General features: G+C 60.0%; 1 protein-coding gene across 1 annotated transcript in view; it reads right to left on the bottom strand.

The window, feature by feature from the left end:
• Positions 1–17,639, bottom strand: part of LOC103249711 (sn1-specific diacylglycerol lipase alpha) — a gene marked incomplete at its 5' end in the record, with an annotated part of 19,329 nt that extends 1,690 nt beyond the window's left edge. The window contains 13 exons of the mRNA XM_021707667.1: positions 992–1,064; positions 1,358–1,426; positions 1,749–1,891; positions 2,666–2,746; positions 3,176–3,253; positions 3,343–3,426; positions 3,549–3,702; positions 7,515–7,639; positions 9,475–9,552; positions 10,099–10,233; positions 13,037–13,124; positions 16,975–17,113; positions 17,538–17,639. Coding sequence (XP_021563342.1) covers positions 992–1,064; positions 1,358–1,426; positions 1,749–1,891; positions 2,666–2,746; positions 3,176–3,253; positions 3,343–3,426; positions 3,549–3,702; positions 7,515–7,639; positions 9,475–9,552; positions 10,099–10,233; positions 13,037–13,124; positions 16,975–17,113; positions 17,538–17,639 — 1,349 coding nt within the window. The remainder of the gene's footprint in view (positions 1–991; positions 1,065–1,357; positions 1,427–1,748; positions 1,892–2,665; positions 2,747–3,175; positions 3,254–3,342; positions 3,427–3,548; positions 3,703–7,514; positions 7,640–9,474; positions 9,553–10,098; positions 10,234–13,036; positions 13,125–16,974; positions 17,114–17,537) is intronic.
• Between the last annotated feature and the right edge of the window lie 1,078 nt (positions 17,640–18,717).

Below are 18,717 nucleotides of genomic sequence, written 5' to 3'. Positions count from 1 at the left end.
TTCAAGGTCAGTGCCCACCTGAAGAGGCGGTAGCTGAGGTGTACGGTGGCCAGAGGGCCAATAAGGTGCCAAGGACGGGTGACATGGAATTGCTGAATTTCAGGGCTGGCGAGGGACAGGAAGCCCAGCCAACCCCTCATCTAGTGATGGGGAGACAGGCCCAGTGAGGGAAGGGGACTTGCTCAGGGTCACTCCCGAAGCTCGGGCCCGCTGTGCCCACCAGCCCTGGCCTGACAAGTGCCCAGGTCTAGTCTGGTGGGAGCAGTGCCACTTCCCTAGAACCAGGCTCCTCTGAGCTGGGATGCCCTGCCTGACCTGGCACCGGGAGCAGTCTAGACTGGGTGGAGATGGTGGAGGGGGTGCGGGCCCACAGTAAGGGAGGGAGATGGGGAGTGGGGGCGACCACACAGAGGACTCACTGGCCCAGGTCTGCCTCCTCCTCCATCTGGCCTGCCTTGGGGTGTCTGGCTACAACATCCCTGCTCCCACCCGGCCGGCCGCTAGTGCCCTCCAGAGACCTGACGTGATCAGGAAGGGCTGGCCCTGTCCTCTGGGCCACAGCAGGAAGTCAGCATGAACCGTACCCAAATCCTCTGCACAGGTCACGTCCAGCCTCCCCTGAGCCTGGGGAAGCTCGACAGGCTTCAGAAAAGGCCCCTTGTCGTGTGCCAGAGTCCCAGGGGCCACTTTCTCCTGACTGCAGGCAGCTGGGCATGGTGGCAGCCCTCAGTGCCCATCCTGATTCCGTTATGACTTGTTAGGTGAGCAAAAGCAAGTCCCACCCACTCTGGGCCTCAGTTTCCCCATCTGCACCATGATAGGGATTCAGCTTGGAGATGCTGAGGGTCTGACAGCCTAAAGCTCCCAGAACCCTACTCCCCATGCCTCCTCACGCCCCCACCCAGGGCCTCTTGCGCTTTGTCCCAGGGCCCGGCAGAGGACAAGGGCAGGGACAGACAGGGTGCTGGGGGCCGCGCGGGTGGGTGCTCACTTTGGGCTTGGTGCTCCGCTGCAGGACGTCCAGGAGCTGTCTGCGGAAGCCTTCCAGCTGCGAGAGGCCGATCCTGGGGAGGAAGGAGATGGGGCATCAGCTGGGCCTGGTCAGGGGCCCGAGAGGGATGGGAGGAGGACACATGCCCAGCCCTCCGCAAGGAAATGGATGACAGGTCACGGGGCGGGGGGTGAGGAGGAGTGGGCAGCTCCACAGAGGAGAGCCAGGAGGGAGAGAGCAGGCATGGGTTGGGGGCCTCTCCGGGGAGATGGGAACTGGAGAGAGATGATGGGGGCTGGGGCCGGGGCAAGCCTGAAGGGAGGGACAGCATGGCAGGAGGCCACGGGGTGGGGCAGGGGGACTCGCCTGGGGACGAGGTCTTTGCCCAGCACCACCGCAGTCACAAACTCCTTGGAGTACTCCATGGCGTCCTCACTGCAAGGGAAGCCGAGGTGGGCGCTCAGGCCCAGGGGAGGGGGTGGTGGTGCTGGGGGTGGGCGCGGCTCAGCCAGGAGCAGGCCCTGCTTGGGAGTCCCAGGGTTCGCCCCTGCACGCAAGGCCTTCCAGGGAGCTTGCCGGTGCCGGGCCTTGCTGGGGCAGATCCCGGGGTCCACGTGGCACTTTCCAGGGCCACCCCCTGTCCTCCACTCCCCAGGCCACCTCCCAGGCCTCTTGTGACCAGAAGCCAGCTGCCCAGCCCAGCCCCAGCCCCCCGCCCCCACCCGCCCCGGCCCCCTCTGAGGCCCCGGGCACTCACCTCAGCAGGCCCCCTGGCGGGGAGTAGGCGAAGCACTTGAGGGTTGGGTACTGTGGGCGCAGGAGGAAGGAGAGGATGGCGGCGGTGCCTGCACCCAGGGAGTGGCCCACCACGATCAGCCCATAGTGTTTGGTTCCACGGCCCTGGGAACCGAGAGCGGCTTGAGGGCCCCACCCAACGGCCCACCAGCCAGCAGCAGCCAGCATCAGGGAGGCAGAGGGACTCCCCAGGATACTGGGGTCCGGTCTGTGCTGTGTGGATGATGCTGGGGTAGAGGGAGAGCCCAGTTAGGTCCCCACAGGGTGAATGATTTTTTTAGACTCTTCTAACGAACTCCTACTTATCCTACAAAGCCTCACTCAGAGGTTACATCCCTGGGGAAGTCCTCCCTGGTTTTCCAGGGGTGGCCCACTCCTGCCTAGGCATTGGGTCTGTACCTAGGATAGACCCTCTCGCTACAGTGACTATGTCCTACCATAATCACTCGGTTACCTGTCCCCACACCTCTGACTCCACTAGACTGACGCTCCCTGAGGCCAGAGGCTGCTCTGGACAGCAAGTGTCCAGTGGGTGGGGCTCAGACCGCCCCCGGCAGAGCACCCCCTTCTGTCTGCTCTGTGACTGTTTCCCTGTCATTCCACTCCGTATTTTGAGCTTCTCTATAGCATTGCCTTCTGGCAAATGGCTCTGCAGCCATGGGACTCAGCATCTCCGAGCCTTCAGAGTCCGGCACAGGGCAGGCGTCCAACAATGAGGTAGGGTTGAGTAGGGCGCCCACAGCGGCTGGCACAGAAGAGGAGGGCTCAGCGGGCCCAAGCGAGGAGCATGAGAGCCAGGGTCAGAGGGGGCCGGGAGCCCGGCCCGAGGGGAGGGGAGCTGGGCGTGACAAGGCCGTGGTGGCACAGAAAGCCCCTCACCAGGTCTCGCCCGAAGGCCTGGGACAGGACCATCTCCTGCTCCAGCTTCTTCTTGATGTACTCGGCTGAGAGGACCATGCCCTGGGAAAGAGGAGCAAGGAGGGTGTGAAGGGACGCCGCCAGTGAACCCCCAACACACAGTGACCCGAGCCCCACCCTGCCCACTTTCCCGATGGGTCCTCACAACCCAGCTGTGGGGCTAGTGGACACCTGGATCCCATGACTTCCATTCCACAGGTGAGAAAACCGAGGCTCGGAGGGCTGGCATGTCTGGCAGACACTTGGTGATCTCTTCCCAGCCACCTCTCAGGCTCTTCCAGGGACGGGCTCTGGGCCCGGCAGGGCTGGGGCTATCTCAGCCGGTGGGCCGCAGTGCCCCTTCCAGACCAGTCCACACCTCTGACTGGCCTCTTCCGGGAAGCCCAGCGAGCAGAGAGGGACTCCTACCACAGCGGCCGCTGGTGAGGGCAGGGGAGCAGGCAGAGCAAGGGCCCAGCCCGGGGTGGGTACCTTGTGACCCAGCCAGGTGCCATGGTGACCCTCCACGGGGAGGCGCTCAGCGTCGCCGGTCAGGTCGGTCAGGGCGTCCTTGGGAGAGAGGAGATGGGGTGAGGGCGGGCTGAGGACCAGGAGGGGAGGCAGGCACCCCGGGGCTAGAGAAGGCACAGGCCGCATACCTTGGGGGACAGGGTCCCCCGGATGCTGATCACCACCTTCTTCTTGTCATGGTCCACCGCCACATAGAAGGGCGTCTCGTAGACCTGGGAGGTGGGCAGCGTGTGAGCCTGAGCGACCCTGGGAGGGGCCGGGCCTGGGGGGAGGGACCCACACAGGCTGCTCTGGGCAGCAGACCCCAGCCCTGCCCGTCCCTGCCGGGCCTCACCGCATCGTGGCAGGAAGTGTAGACGATGTCCACGGCAGTCATGTTCTCATCCAGGAAGTGGCGCCGGATGGCAATGGCGTTGCAGCCGCAGCAGTTGTCCTCCTCGATGGTGACTCCAGGGGCGAACCGGGGCCGTGCAGGGCACAGGCAGCATCTGCGGCGGGGGCAGGGCTCAGGGACAGGACCCCTGGTGGAGCAGCTTTCTCCCACTGTCCTCCCTGGAACTGGCCCCACCTTCTCTCCAAAGTTGCCCCTGCCACGTCCCCAGGACTGCTGCGTGGCCAGGCCCGCTGCCCTGGCCTCCTCTCACTTAGCTCTTGGTGGAAGGCGACCCTGTGGCCACCCCCTCCTCGATATCCCCCCAGGGCTAGCAGTCTCCTGGCTGGGCCTCCTCTGGGGTGCCCCAACACTGCAGGCTCCAGGCCCAGCTCAGGGCCTCCACTCCGTCCAGCTCCACTTGCTTCCCAGGCGCCCCCTCCATCCTGAGCTTTAGACGCTGGATGCTCGTGGACCCATTCTGGACCTGCTCCCGACCCCCAGGTTCTCCATCCAATGGACTCCCCAGCCTCTCCCCTCAGGTGCTCACAACCCTCCAGGCCCAAACCTCGCCCATGGCTGCCCACTCCGGTCCTCCCAAGGTCTTCCCCAACCCCCCAAGGGGCTTGGCCTGCAGTCATCTGCGGCCCCTCGGCCTTCCCTCCCCACAGCCACGCCACCAGGTCAACACGTGGCTCAGCTCTGCCTTCAGGCCGGGAGCCGACTCAGCCCTCACCACCCCTCCACCCCCACTCCGCCCCCACTCCTTGCTGCGGCCTCAGATGGCCTCTCCATCCACACTCGCCCCCTACGTTCTCAACTCAGCAGCAGCATGACACTCTTGAGAGAAGTCAGGCCGTGTCACTCTTCCACTGAGACCCTCCAGCGACGCTCTCTCTACCCTGACCCTAGCCTCTGTGACCTGCTGCCTCCGACTCCTCCCCTCGCCCCCTCCGCCTCCCTCAGAGGCAGTGGACAGACTCCAGCCCCAGTGCTGCAACAGCAATGTTCTTCCAAAAGCCGGAGACTGGTGGCTTGAGCCCCTGCACCCTTGGGCCTCAGTTCAAGATCGCATCAGTGAGGTCTCCCCGGCCACCTCGCCTAGTGCAGCCAAATCCCCCCGCCCCCACCCTGGCACTCCTATCCTGACCAGACATCCAGCTTCAGATCCAAACACAACCCCTCTCCACCTCTGTGCTGTTCCCCTCCCCACTGGGCAGTGGTGCCACTCACAGCTCTGCGCAGTGCAACTCATAGCCCTGTCCCCAGCGCCCCAAACAGTGCCAGGCACAAGGTGGGCTCCCCACAAAAACGGATGAGGCAGGCTCCGGGCTGAGTACCCCCCCAGGTGCATCGGCTCCTTAGGCCACTAGAGGGTGTCAGCACCCAGCAGGTTGGGCTCCGGGAGCCAGGCATGCACGTGACGGGGCCTGCCAGCTGTCACGGGATGACAGCTGAGATGTGATTAAGAATCTGGGATTTGGGTGGCGCTGGGAGGTCTGGTTTGAGCAGCACCTACAGGCTGCTACACACTTTTGCCAAGGAAGTCAGTAGGCCTGGACCAGGGAGAGCTGTCCCCACACTGCCAGGTCAAGTCGCGTCTGGCCTGGATCTCAGCGCTGAGCTATGCTCAGGAAGCTGTCCCTCTCCCCAGTCTTGGCTGTGCATGAGGCTGGAGAAGTGTGGCCTTTGGAGACTGACGGCTTGTGTTTAAATCCTTGCTCTGTGTCACTTCCTGGCTCAGTTTCCTCCTCTGTAAGTGGGCGCTGACAGCGACTTCCCAAGGCCAGCGTGAGATCAAAGACTCAAGACGCAGAAAGGGCCTGGCACACAACAGGCGCTTGATAAATGGTGGCTCCCCTCTCCCCAGTGAGAGGGCTACCCCTGAAGCAGCAACTGGAGAGCTGGGAACTGGGGAGGGCAGCAGGGCCAGTACCCGGGACAGGAAGGGCCTGCAGCATCTCCCATGGCCGTGCTCCAGCCTCGAGGAGGCCATGGGAGCCTGAGTGTGGGCTTTATATGCCCAAGGGAGGGAGACCCGCCATATATCCAGGGCAGGCTGGGGTCGAGGGGGTCTCCTGAGGGTGGTCAGGCCAGGGTGGGCCTGGCTCACCAGGCTCTGTGAGGGACCCGAGGCGGGCGGGCAGCCCTCCTTCCTCCAGCTGGCACAGGGAGCCAGGCTGCTGTGGGCAGACTGGGGTGCTGAGAAGGGCATCTGGCCTCTATCCTCTACCCTGACATCTGGGCTGTGGGCCTGCCTGCAGGCCTGCCTCTTCTCTGTCCCACAAGCCCCTGGTTCTTCTGGGCAGGGGCCAGGTTGGGCCCTCATGGGGTCTGAGGACGCTCTGTCCTCTCTGTAGCACCAAGAAGTCTGATGCAAACGCCAATATCCCTCCTATCCGCAGGGCACCAAAAGTTCCCAGGCTGCCAGTGACTCCAGGGATTCTGAAACACCCTACAGGCAGATAGGACATCACCTGCTACAGATGAATAACCAAGGTTCCAAGAGCTGTCCCCACACTGCCAGTGAGGAGAGGAGCACAGCCTGCCAGAACCCAGGTCTCAGGACTCCTGGCCCAGTGCTCATTTTGAGAAATTCTCAGCCACCCTCGGGACTCCCAAGGAGCAGGAAGGGATGCCAGGCACATGCAGCTGACAAAGACGGGAAGGGGGCAGGAGGTGTCCTGTCCTCTTGTCAGCCCTGGGGAATGGTGGGACTAGAGCCTGAGAGACAGCCACTGCCTGAGAGGAGCGGGTGTGGCTGCTGTCGGTCCCCAGGGCAGGGGTGTCGAGGACAGAAGCCTCCCACCCAGCACGCCAGCCTTTCCGGAGCAGGAGCCCAGAGAGCTGTCCTCCTTCTGCCTGGTGTGGGTTGAGGGTGGAGGCGCCAGGGCGGGGCCAGCTCCTCCAGGAGCAAGTGCCTTTCTCTGGCCCACTTTGAAGAGCAGAGTCCTCCCAGCCCCCACATGGTGGGCTGAGGGCCCAGCAGGCTGGGCCAAGGCCTCTCCCAGCGCCCTAGGAAGAAAGCTGAAGCTTTTAACTAAAGGGCCTCCTTGGTGCCTTGCCAGAGACCTCCATGGGTCAGGCCTCCCTGCCAGGCAAACCCTTTCCTCCAGAAAAGCAGAGCACAGGAGAGGAGCCGAGAAGGGAAGGAGTGGGCAGAAGGGAATGGTGAGGGGGCAGAGGGAGAGAGCAGTGTGGATATTATGCAATATCTCATTTAGTCCTCTCCAAAAAATTCCATGAGGCATGCATCCATATCCCCATTACACAGATAAAGAAACCAAGGCCAGCCGGCACGTGGTGGCTCAGGCCTGTAATCCCAGCGCTTTGGGACAACAAAGTGGGAAGATCGTTTGAGGCCAAGAGTTTGAGACCAGTCTCGGCAACACTGCAAGACTCTGTCTCTACAAAAAACTAATTTAAAAAATCAGCCAGGTGTGGTCATGGCACACCTGTAGTCCCAGCTACAAGGGAGGCTAAGGCAGGAGGATCACTTGAGCCCAGGAGTTCGAGGCTGCAGTGAGCTATGATCGTGCCACTGCACTCCAGCCTGGGCAACAGAGCCAGATCCTGTCTCTAAAAAAAAAAAAAAAAAAAAGATATACTAATAATAGAACAATAGCTAACAAAAAGAAACGAAGGCTCAGAGAAGTAGACCAACTTGCCCAAGGCTGCCAAGTGGCAGAGTCTGGATTCAAACCCTGGACTGCATGATTCCAAAGCCCACTACGTCACTGCCCAGGGATAACGCAGAACTAAAAAGGCTGAGGCCCAGAGAAGGCCCGGGAAAGAACTAACTCAGGCCACAGGGAAGGTAGAGGCAGGGAGGCAGGCATAGGCTGGCTTAGGCGGCGCCTTCGCAGACACCGACTTCGCCACCTCAGCGCCTCCTCACATGCCGGCAGGGAGATGGGATGGGGTACTTACGAGCAGGACCGCGCCAGCTGGCAGAGGCCGCAGGCGGGCTTCCGCATCAGGTACATGGGCCACCCGTAGGCAGCCAGGGCAAAGAGCATGTAGTAGCAGACCTCTTTGTAGCGGAGCATCTCTTGCTGGAAGAGAGGAGGCGGAGGGCGGTCACTGCCTGCCCCTCCTGCCTGCAGCCGCAGGGCCCAGTGAGTCTCCTGGGTGGGAGCCAACAGGCCCGCCCCTCAGCCAGGAGGGGTGGTGGTGCCCCCTGAGATGTGGGGCCCAGGCCTGGGGCGGGAGGCTCCTCCAGGCGCTAATTGCATTTCCCTAATTATCTCCATGCAACCAGGGCAGGGACCCTCCCGAGACCTGTCCTGTTGCTCCAGTCACAGAACTAATGATTTGGGGACAGAATACCACCCGGAGCCCTGGGCCGATTTCCTTGCCTGTTTTCCAGGGAGAAAGGGAAGAGAGTGAGGGGCATGAGTGGCAGTCACCCCGCCTCAGTGATCAGGCCTCAGAAGGAACTTTGCTGCTGGGAAAACTGAACCCTGAGAGGCCTCGGCCCTGTGGCTGTGGGTGTCAGGCCTTGGGCAGTAGGGCGGGCCATGCCGGGCCAGGGAACAACAGGTTGCTGAAGCTCTCTGGCCCTCAGGTTCTTTGCCTGCAAATACAGGGGACTGCCAGTAGCTCCCCAGGCTCTGGGGAGGGCCATGTCTGGGGGAGATTGGGATCTCCCTGGAGAAAGGAGCCAGTTTGAAGCCCAGTGTGTCTGAGGCCTGATGGCTGCTGTCAACACAGCCTGCTTATCAAGCTGGAGGGAGGTGGAGGCAGAGGTGTCCCAGCAAAGTGGCTTCCAGTCTTTCCTGAGTGCCCCAGGCACCAGGAGGACTCCAAGTACTTAGAGGGAATTAGTCACCTTGTAAAAGTTAAGGAGGGTGATTAGTCACCTTGGGAAGTGAAATAGGGATCCCCTTAATCAGGGCCCAGAGGGTGGAAACAGCCCTGGCCGGCTTGTCTGCTCTTCAGGAATGAGAGTGGAGAGAGGGGTAATCATCCTCACAGCAAGGAGCTCCCAGCAGGCAGGGCGGGCAGGGCGGGGTCAGCAGCCCTGCCAAGCAGCAGGTGTGGACCCGGCACCTTGAGACACAGTTGCCTGCCCTGCCCCCTCCCCTGTGAGGGGTGAACAGGAGGAGGTGACAGGAACAGCCAGGACACAGCCTGGCAAGCAGGGGCTGGTGTGGGGCACTTGCTATGGACGTGGTTGGCTCAGAGAGGATACAGGCGCCTGTTTTGGGGGGTGTGGGTGGACGGGCAGAACGGAGGCTGCACCAAGGACTGAGGTTTCTGAGGGCCTGAACCCCAGCTACCGCTGTGGGACGTACATGGCCTGTGTCCTCCTGGCACTGCTCTGGGGAAGTGTGTGTGGCGTCATTTCACAGGCGCAGGGTCAGGCTGAAGGATGAGGGACTTGCTCAAGGTCATAGCGACAGGTGGTGGAGCAGAGGACACCTGTGCCAGTTTGCTTTCCGCAGCAGGGCCAGTTTCTCCTGGCTACCAGCTGTGGTTTTGGCCTGGGCTGTGCTGGGTCTGGGCTGGGGCCCCCCGCCACCATGGTACAGACACCCCCTTTCCCTGTCACACACTGGAGTGCTTGAGAAAAGGTTATACTACTAAAAAAGCTCAGAAGCCAAAAAGCTGCTCACCTGGTGAGGCACTGCCGTCTCAGAAGGCCAGGACCGCACATGTCTGAGCCTGGCTAAGTGGTTCGGGGGATTTGTTTATAGAACAGCGTGACTTGGGGGCCCTTGTGGGGACATGATCTTAGCAGAAAGACTCTCTAAAGAGCCAAGAGGGAGGTATGTCGGGAGCAGTCTGGCTGACACCGGGAGGCGGCTGGGAAGGGTTCTGCTTAGGCCACTGTGGCAGAGAGATTGGGACGGGGTCAGGTGGGGTGGCGGGAGATCTCTTGACTCACCGAGTTCTTGAGGTCGAGGTACTTGGTGTTTCTGGTCACTGGCATCCCAGACAAGAAGGCCAAGATGTCATTGTTTGCCTGCGAAACAGGCATGTGAAGAGGGGCACAGGCTGCCCAGGCCCGGCTGTGTGGCTGAGGAAGGGGTCCAGGGCCCCAGGCTCTGCCTGCCCCCAAAGGCGTGAGAAGACCAAGCACGCAGCTCCCAGCTCTGACTCCTGGCTGCGGCAGATTCCCAGATGCTCCTCTTCCACCCAAAGCATCAAACCCCTGAGGCCTCTCCTACCTGCTTCTAAGGGAAGGAGATTTTATAAGAGATGCTGAGAGACCCTAGGTGAATGAGTATGCCATGGGGCCGCAGGCGGGGCCAGAGTGGCAGATGTAGGAAGCTGAGGCACTGGGCTCTCCCTGTCCATGGGGCCCTGCGATGACAAGCCCTCTGAGGCCGGCCCCCGAATATCTGCTCAGGGAGCCACTCAAGCACAGGTGACCTCCAGAAAAAAGGTGACCTCCAGGGCCCAAGAGGGCATGTGGTCGCCGGGGAGCTGTCAGCGGTAGGGGCCACAGGAAAGGGGCCTGACAGGAGGGGGCTTGGGGGCCACCTGGGGAAGGGGCCTCGGCGCTCACCTCGTCCAGCACAGCATTGCGCTTGGCCCGCTGCCGTTGCCGGAGAAGCACCAGGCCGGCGATGATGTCAGACGGCACAATGTCGAGGTCCCGGAAGAACTCGGCAAAGAGGTAGGCGATCTCTGAGTAGGCATCCTGTGAGGTCCAGGGAGGCAGGAGGCGGGGCAGGGCGCAGGAGAGAGGCCAAGAGACCAGGAGTAAATCCCCCAGGGCTGGAGGCCAGAGAAGCGGGTGTCCGCTTGGGGCCCCTGGGCAGGTTCACCCGGCACCTCCGCAGTGCCCGCTGGGCCGACCCCATGTGGCCCTGTGCAGCTGTGACCCTGAGGGCCCTGTCTGGGGGTCTGGTTGATCTGGCAGCAGCTGCTGGGGACAACACAGACCCTTGTCCCTCCACTCCCCGTCTTGCCATTCCTCGGCATCCCTATGGTACTCATGGCCTGCCAAGAACAGTGCCACCTCGAGCCATTTCCTTTTCTTTTTCCCTAGGCACCCGGAATTGAGGCCCGAACGGCCCTGGCTTGTTTCTCCTCTCGGCTTTCTCTCAAGCGGAGAAACCAAACTAAGCTCCTGGCTGCTTCCCCTCACCAGCTGTGGCCTTCGAAGGCCTTCCTAAGGGTTTTGTGGAGCTTCACAGGTCTCAGGCCCCTCCCCCAGCTGCCCATGGGCCACCTGCTCAGTGACTCCCACAGTGTGCCCCAGAAGGGGTGTTGTCACTGGCCCAGGGGCCCCTCTGGCTTCTTCCTTCTAGGCCTCTGGCCTGAGGACAGCCCACGTCTGGGCCTCGGGGAAGGAGGCATGCCCTGCTTGCCTGCGCCCTCTGAGTCCTCCCAGCCTGTGCCACACAGCAGAGTGTCCCTTAACCAGTCAGGAGAGACTGAAGGAACAAACCCGTGGCCGCCACTTCTGTCCCACTGGGCCTCACCCTGGCAGCCTGGCAAATTGTACGCGAATAAATCAAGGGTTGCAAACTCAAACGCCTCACGGGCTAATGAGCCGACAGACCGACGGAGCCAGGCACTGCTAGCTCCAGCCGACCAGCCTGGGAGAAGACCCGCCTTGCCAGATTCAGAAATACAGAAGTTTCTGTAAACACCCCTGATTTTTAAATGTTGGCATCCAAATCAAACTTTCAAGCACCACGGAATAGGCTGGTCGAAGCATGCTCTGACAGGAACTGGCCCCTGGGCTGTCAGCGTCTAACGGGACCCTTGCAGGAGGGCTCCCGTGACGTGCTCCCTTTTCGTCAGACTCTGACAACAGCCCCAGCTCTGCCTCTGTGCCCAAAGGGTGGGCGTGCCCTCCACGGGCCCTAGCAGGCCCAGCCTTCATCTGCCCGGGGACCGCTCCCTGCCCTTTGCGTGGTCTGTCTGCAACCTCAGCCCTGGGCCGTGACGCTTTGGGCCTCCCCAGAGAGCCCCAGGGGGTGCTCCCCACCCACCGGAGAACCTCGGGGGGCTTTCTTCCACTTGATTACTCACTCTGCGGCTCACCAGGGGCCGCTGGTAGGCAGGAGCCACTCGAGGCCTCCCGGTGGCTTCCGTGGAGGGCACTTTGCTGTCTGCCCCAGGGAGGCGTGGTCTCCTGACCTCACTGGCTCTGCTACTAACTAGCTGTGGGACGCTGAGCAAGGCACTCCACCTCTCTGGGCCTCAGCTGCCTGATCTGCAAAATGAGGGGTGGGACAGGATGACCTCTAAGGTCCCTGCCTCCACTGCCAGGCTCCCCTTGAGGATCCCAGGGCCCTGCCCACCCCCCGACTCCCTCCCACCCCTGCTTCATGGGCCACCCCCGGCTGGCTTTGCCTTCCTTCGTCAGCGCCCTGGTACTACCAGTTCTGGCCCGTCTGGTCGCTCCTCGGAACTCCCAGGTGCTGAAGGCTGACTGTGTGCCCCGTCTAGGACTGTGCTAGCACATGATGACAGCTTTGCCAGGCCTTTCTGATTACATCGCTGCTGATGATACTCTATTTTTCTTTTCTTTTCTTGGGTCAGAGTCTCACTCTGTCGCCCAGGCTGGAGGGCAGTGGCATGATCAAGGCTCATCACAGCCTCGACCTTCTGGGCTCAGGCCAGAAGGATGCCAGGCGATCCTTCCGCTTCAGCCTTCCAAGTAGCCGGAAGTACAGGGGCACTTTACCACACCCGGCTAATTTATTGTAAAGACAAAGTCTCACCAAGTTGCCCAGGCTGTTCTCGAACCCATGGGTTCAGGCAATCCCCTCACCTCGGCCTCCCAAAGTGCTGGGATTATGAGCTTGAGCCACCGTGCCTGGCCTAAGTTTTTGATTTTTTTTTTTTTGAGTTGGAGTCTCACTCTGTCGCCCAGACTGGAGTGCAGTGGCTGCTCCCGGTCACCGCAGCCTCGACCTCCTGGGCTCCGGCGATCCTTCCGCCTCAGCCTTCCAAGTAGCTGGAATTACAGGCATGCGATACCACGCCCGGCTAATTTTTGTCTCGCTGCCCAGGCGGGTCTCGAACCCGTGGGCTCAGGCAATCCACTCACCTCAGCCTCCCAAAGGCACGGGATTACAGGCTGAGCCACCGAGCCCGGCTTGTTTTTGATTTTTTGTAGAGCCAAGGTCTCACTATGTTGCCCAGACTGGTCTCGAACTCCTGGGTACAAGCAATCCTCCTGCCTTGGCCTCCCGCAGTGCTGGGATTACAGGCCTGAGCCACCATGCCCAACCTATGGATAGGCTCCCTTTCTAAGTCATCAGATTGCCCTGACTGAGTATTGCTTCTCCTAAACTAATTAAGTTCCAAGGGAGTCTATGCAATCTCTAGTCTTTCTGTCCCTGTGCAAAGCAAGTGAATGCTGGAGAGCAGGCTGCCACCAGCCTTCTCTCCACCCCCCCCCCCGGCTTTGCCGAACGAGTGAAAGGCCCCTGAACCACGGGACCCTAGGACGGAGACCCAGGGAGCGCCTTCCCAGTACTTACTGACTGGGAGTCCTTTGTCCGGGTGCAACAGAGGAACACTTTGAGCCGGCGCGACCAGCTGGTGGCCTGACCCTCCTCCAAGCGGTGTCTAGAGGTGGAGAGTCAGCACATGGGAGGTCAGAGGGCAGGACCAGAAGAGCGGGGCCCAGACATGACGGAAACAGGGTCGCCTACCAAGGGCTCCCCACAGGGGGGTCTGCGGGAGAACAGGGGCCAAGCCCAGCCTCAACTGGGTGGCCAGCAACCCATCTGCTGGCCAGCAGGGCACCGTCAAGTGCACTCCTGCTGGCCTAAAGTGGGTGTGCCGTCTGGCAAGGGCCAGGGGGCGGCTGGCAATGCTCCCTGGCCTTTGAAAGACTGAACACAGCCATGGCCTGGTGCTGTAGAGCAAAAATCCCAAAGTGGGGGTTACCCTGCAGCTCAGATGTCCAAGGCTCACACTCAGAATCTGAGGAGGTGTCGCCTTGTTCCAAGGCTAATACAGATGGACCTGCTCTTTCCCCAGAAGGATCTCAGATCCTCATGTACTCTGTACTTACAGGAAATTGACAGGCTACCTTTCTCAATTCCTTGGGTCTGATACCCAGGCAGGGAGAGGGCACCACCCCTCATCTGCATGGCTGCCCCCTGCCCCTTCTCACCCCTGTCCTCTAGCCCCAGCCCCAGTGGATCTTGCTGCCTGGATGGGGAATCGGGGTGTTCAGGACTCTGTAGCCAAAGGCAGAGCAATGGGCCAATTACCCACAGAGGCTCCTCCTAGGCTGAGTGTCCAGAGTCTGGGTGTTTTGAGCATAAAGATAATAGATCCAACATTAACAATGTAAACTTCGAATCAGGTGCAGTGGCTCATGCCTGTAATCCCAGCATTTTGGGAGGCTGAGGAGAGAGGACTGCTTGAGCCCAGGACTTTGAGACCAGCCTGGACAACACAGCAAGAGCTCCTCTCTACAAAAATTAAGACATTAGCCAGGTGTGGTGGTACATGCCTGAAGTCCCAGCCACTTGGGAGTCTGAGGCAAAAGAATCACCTGAGCCTGGGAGGTCAAGGTTGCGGTGAGTCATGATCATGCCACTGCGCTCCAGCCTGGGGGATAGATGAGACCCTGACTCAAAAAACAAAACAAAACAGTAGATGTCCAAGCTGAGCAAGAAGGGGCTGGCTTGTTTCTGTGTCGTGTGCTGGCCCCGAGTGATCAGGCGGGGAAGGGGAGGGTGCCCTCAGATGGGGTCAAGGCACTTAACATCCACCAGGAGTGACAGGCTGGGCCTTCCCTGAGACTCATGGCTCTTTCCTGTGCCTAAGGACCATTTCTCTCTCCCCAGTCTGGGCTCCCCAGGCAGCCAGCCACAAGGAGAGGGTAGCAGGTCCTCGGGGCCACAGGAGGGGGTAAGGAAAGGGCACAGGTAGTTGCTGCTCTGGGCATCTGCCAGTTCTTAGGGACTTGAGCAGCCTAATGTCCTCAACCAATGTCCCACCTTCCAGGTGCTTGATGAAGGGGCAGTGTGCTGGCCAAGCTGGGTTCCCAGAGCATCAACATTTTTTTTTTTGAGTCGGGGTCTCACTCTGTCTTCCAGGCTGGTCTCAAACTCAATACAATAGCATGATCACAGCTCACCACAGCCTCGACCTCCTGGGCTCAGATGGTCCTCCTCAGCCTCCCAAGTAGCTGGGATACAGGGACATGCCACCATGCCCAGCTACTTTTTAAAATTTTTTGTAGAGAGGAGGTCTCGTTCTGTTGCCTAGGATCGAGCAGTCCTCTTGCCTCAGCCTCCAAAAGTGCTGGGAATACAGGTACGCACCACCACGTCTGCACTTCTGTAAAGCTCTCTAACCTAATGGGGTTCAAGAGAATTTCCCGCTGAGCCTTGGGTCTGCTGGAGTCTGACGTTCCACTTCGCTGCAGTGCCCTCTATACACACCAGGGGGCGGATGACTGTGGGAACGTGCGTGAGAAAGTGACAGGTTTGGTTTAGTGCATTAGTAAGGCTATGGAAACCAAGGCAGGGATGCACGCACTCAGTCTGGGCAGAAAGTTCCCGGGCCTAGCAGTCCTCTGCCCTGCAGCCCACTTGTCTGCAAAGATCCAAGGTCAAGGCACCCAGGGCACGGTGCTGGGATAACTACCCCCAGATATCACTGGAAGGAGACTGGGCCAAGGGCCTAAACAGCTTTCTGAGTTCCAAAGCCCAAAATAACCCAAGAGTGTGGGGCAGCAGGGGTGGGCATGTCCCCATGCTGGGAAGCCGTTGGCTTGAAAACGTCCTTATAAGAAAAAACTTAGTTTCGGAGCAGAGAGAGCATGTAAAGGGGAGCCTGAGAGGCAGTCGCACGTAACCCAACCCCCAGACTCCCTGCAGGAGCTGGGGGTTGAGGGCCTGGGTGCTCCGAGGCCTCCCATTCACCCTCACGGGCCCTGAAGCTGCAGAAAGGCATTCCAATTAAATTGGCAGCAACTGCAGGTCCCCAACTGCTAAGGTGAGGCTGTCCTGGCCCCAAAGACAATACCCAGAGTCAGGAAAGGAAGATTTTTTCTGCAGGGCCCAAGGAGCCCAGAAACCAGGTTGGGTGGTGGTTTGGCGCGAATAGATGGGATGGGGGGTGGTGGCGCAGGACTCTGGGGCCTTGGCTCTCAGGCCTGACATTTTGGGCTGGGAGGTGGCCAGACCAGGCGTGGGTGTGGCCCTGGCTGTAGGGCCCAACGGATATGGAAGGTCCGAGGGGGGTGGGATGGGGGATTTCCTGTTCCTGGGGTGAGGGCCTGTCCTGCACCCCACCAACATGCCCTGGACAAGTGCCTTTCCCTTTGGTACTTGGATTCCTTGTCTGTAGAATGGGTCTCCCAACTGCACCAGGGTTGGCAAGAGGACTAATGGTGTAAAGTGCCCATCCTAGGGCCTAACTCCTAGTAGAAATTAAAATAGCAAGAGTCACCGGGACCCATCTGGAAGCCCCGTCTCTCTTTCTTCCAATAAACAGGAATTATTGTAGCCTTCCTGCGTCTTCTCTGCCATGGCACACTTTCCTCACTCTTTAAAACACCTTGCAAAACTCGCCCCCTCCAGGAAGGCTTCCTTGATTACCCACTTCCAACCAGCCCCTGAATCTTAGAGGCAGTCTAGCCTATTGATTAAGCAAGAGTGCCAACACCAGACTGCCTGGGCCAGTTCCCAGTAACCTTAGGCAAGTTACATAACCTTTCTGTACCTTGGTTTCTCCATCTTTTTTTTTTTTTTTTTTTGAGTTGGAGTCTCACTCTGTTGCCCAGACTAGAGTGCAGTGGCCGCTCCTGGCCAACGCAGCCTCGACCTGCTGGGCTCCGGCAATCCTTCCGCCTCAACCTTCCAAGTAGCTGGAACTACAGGCGCGCGCTACCACACCCGGCAAGTTTTTTGATTTATTGTAGAGATGAGGTCTCACCAAGTTCCCCAGGCGGGTCTTGAACCCACGGGCTCAGGCAATTCACTCACCTCAGCCTCCCAAGGCGCGGGATTACAGGCTGAGTCATCGAGCCCGGCTTCTCCATCCATATTACAGGGAAGATGACAGTTGCTTCATGGAGTTGTAACTTACTATATGCTGTGGTCAGTGTGGTTTTTAAGTGTCTCCTGCTATTATTGTTGTTATGATGAACACTGATGGTCATGACAACAGTTGCTGTTTGCTAAGCACTTACCACTCATGAGCATCGTGTCAGCCACTGCACACGTATCATCTCATTTAAATCTCACATCAACATCATGAGACAGGAACTGTCATGATCCCACTTGACAGACAAGGAAACTGAGGCAGAGAGCAGCTAAGTCTTTGACTGACGCCCGTACAAGGTAGACATGCAGTTTGGGAGGCCTGGGGCAGCCTCCTGGTAGAGACCTCACCTCTGCCCACTGGCCAGCAAAGCCCACCCAGGGCCTGCCCACCTGCCCAGCCGACTGACCGCAGGTTGTAGGTCCGCAGGTTACGCTGCCTTCTCTTGGTGGCTCTCAGCTTGACGAAAGTGCGGCCCGTGGGGTCGAAGACGCAGAGGACAGTGATGCAGACGCTGAGGATGACCACCCAGTTGCAGACAACCATCCCTGGGGCAGCAGTGGGAAACGAGAGGCGGAGGCATTGGGGACGCCTCCCTGGTTCTGCAGAAAGTGACGTGGGCACCTCCCTACCCCCAGCTGCTTCTGGGACACAAGAGCAAGGCCTGGTCCCAACCTCTGGCTGCATACGTGGCCGTCCCTGCCGAGCCATGACCCCAAGCCTACCCTCAGCACAGAGCGGGCAGCTCTGTAGGCTTCCAAGGGAGCACTGAGGGGCCTTGACAATGGCCCGGGAGCCCCTGAGAGCGATGCAGACTTCAAGGTGAGGGAGCAGCCTTGCCCAGCCAGCCTGCTGCTGCCCTCACAGAAGCCGCTGCTCTCGGGTGGCGCCCACGCTTCTTCCTCTCTAAGCAGGTCCTGTCCTCGCCACCCCTAGGGCTATGAAGGCTCCGGCGGGCTTTGACAGACATACCGAGGGTGACGTTCTTGGCAGTGAGGTCGTTGCAGGAGGTGTAATACTGAGTGAGCCAGACGATGCCCACGATGGCGTAAATGAACTCGATCACCAGGATGGCTGTGAGGAGAGCAGGCCTGGCTGAAGGCTGGCTGTCGTCTGCCCACCTGGGACAGGCCCAGGACCCTCACCCAGCCCCTCTTACCGCAGGGCCTCCAGCCAGCTGGGCGGCAGACCCCCACGGCCCTCTGCCTCCCAGGTCCTGGGGCTGCCCCTCCCCACTCCGTCCTGTTGGCCCAGTCCCTCGCAAGGGGCCCGCCACCTGTCCTAGCTTATGCCCCTTAGTCCCCGGTGCCTCCCTGAGCAGGTGGCTGGACGGGCGGCTGACGAGGAGGCGTTTCCTCGTTCTTTCAGGATTTCCAACTCATATGCCTGAACTCTGGAACCAAATGCTTCTTAGGCCAGTTACCTAATCTCTCTGGGCCTCTGTCTCCTCATCTGCAAAATGGAAGCGACAACATCTATGTCCCAGGACCTCGCCAGAGTCAGGCAAGAGAGTGTTCATTACATGAAACTGCTATTTCCCAGCAAAAGGCCTCTGGACCTTGAGGGAGGAGGAGGGAAGGGCCCAGCAGCTGGGCTGCTCCAGGTCTGCCCCTGCTCAATGCACGAGGCCAGGGTCGGAGGGAAGGGGTTTGAGGTATGGGGTGGGAAGAAATCTGGTGGCCTCACAGGGGGGCAGCATGGGAAGCCCCAGCTAAACAGGCAGCACAGTGTGGCGGCTAAGAGCGCAGACTTTGGAGCCAGATGGCTTGGGTTCAAATCCCAGCTCTGACACTTACACACACACTAGCTGTGTGACCTTGAGTGACCGGTTGACCTCTCTGGCCTCAGTTTCCTCATCTACAGAATGAAGCTAAGAGGCCAGGCAGTGGCTCACACCTATCATCCCAGCACTGTGGGAGGCTGAGGCAGGAGGATCGCTTGAGCCCAGGGGTTGGAGACCAACCTGGGTCACATAGCGAGATCTCATCTCTACAAAGAGAGAGAAAAAAAATAAGGCTAGCCGGGCTCGGTGGCTCAGCCTGTAATCCCGCGCCTTGGGAGGCTGAGGTGAGTGGACTGCCTGAGCCCAGAGTTCGAGACCCGCCCGGGCAACTTGGCGAGACCTCATCTCTACAATAAATCAAAAAATTAG

Source organism: Carlito syrichta, unplaced genomic scaffold (genome assembly GCF_000164805.1).
Source record: "Carlito syrichta isolate Samal-C Ts95f unplaced genomic scaffold, Tarsius_syrichta-2.0.1 Scaffold123332, whole genome shotgun sequence".
In the NCBI taxonomy this organism is placed as follows: Eukaryota; Metazoa; Chordata; class Mammalia; order Primates; family Tarsiidae; genus Carlito; species Carlito syrichta.
This window is presented reverse-complemented; position numbering and strand designations above follow the sequence as displayed.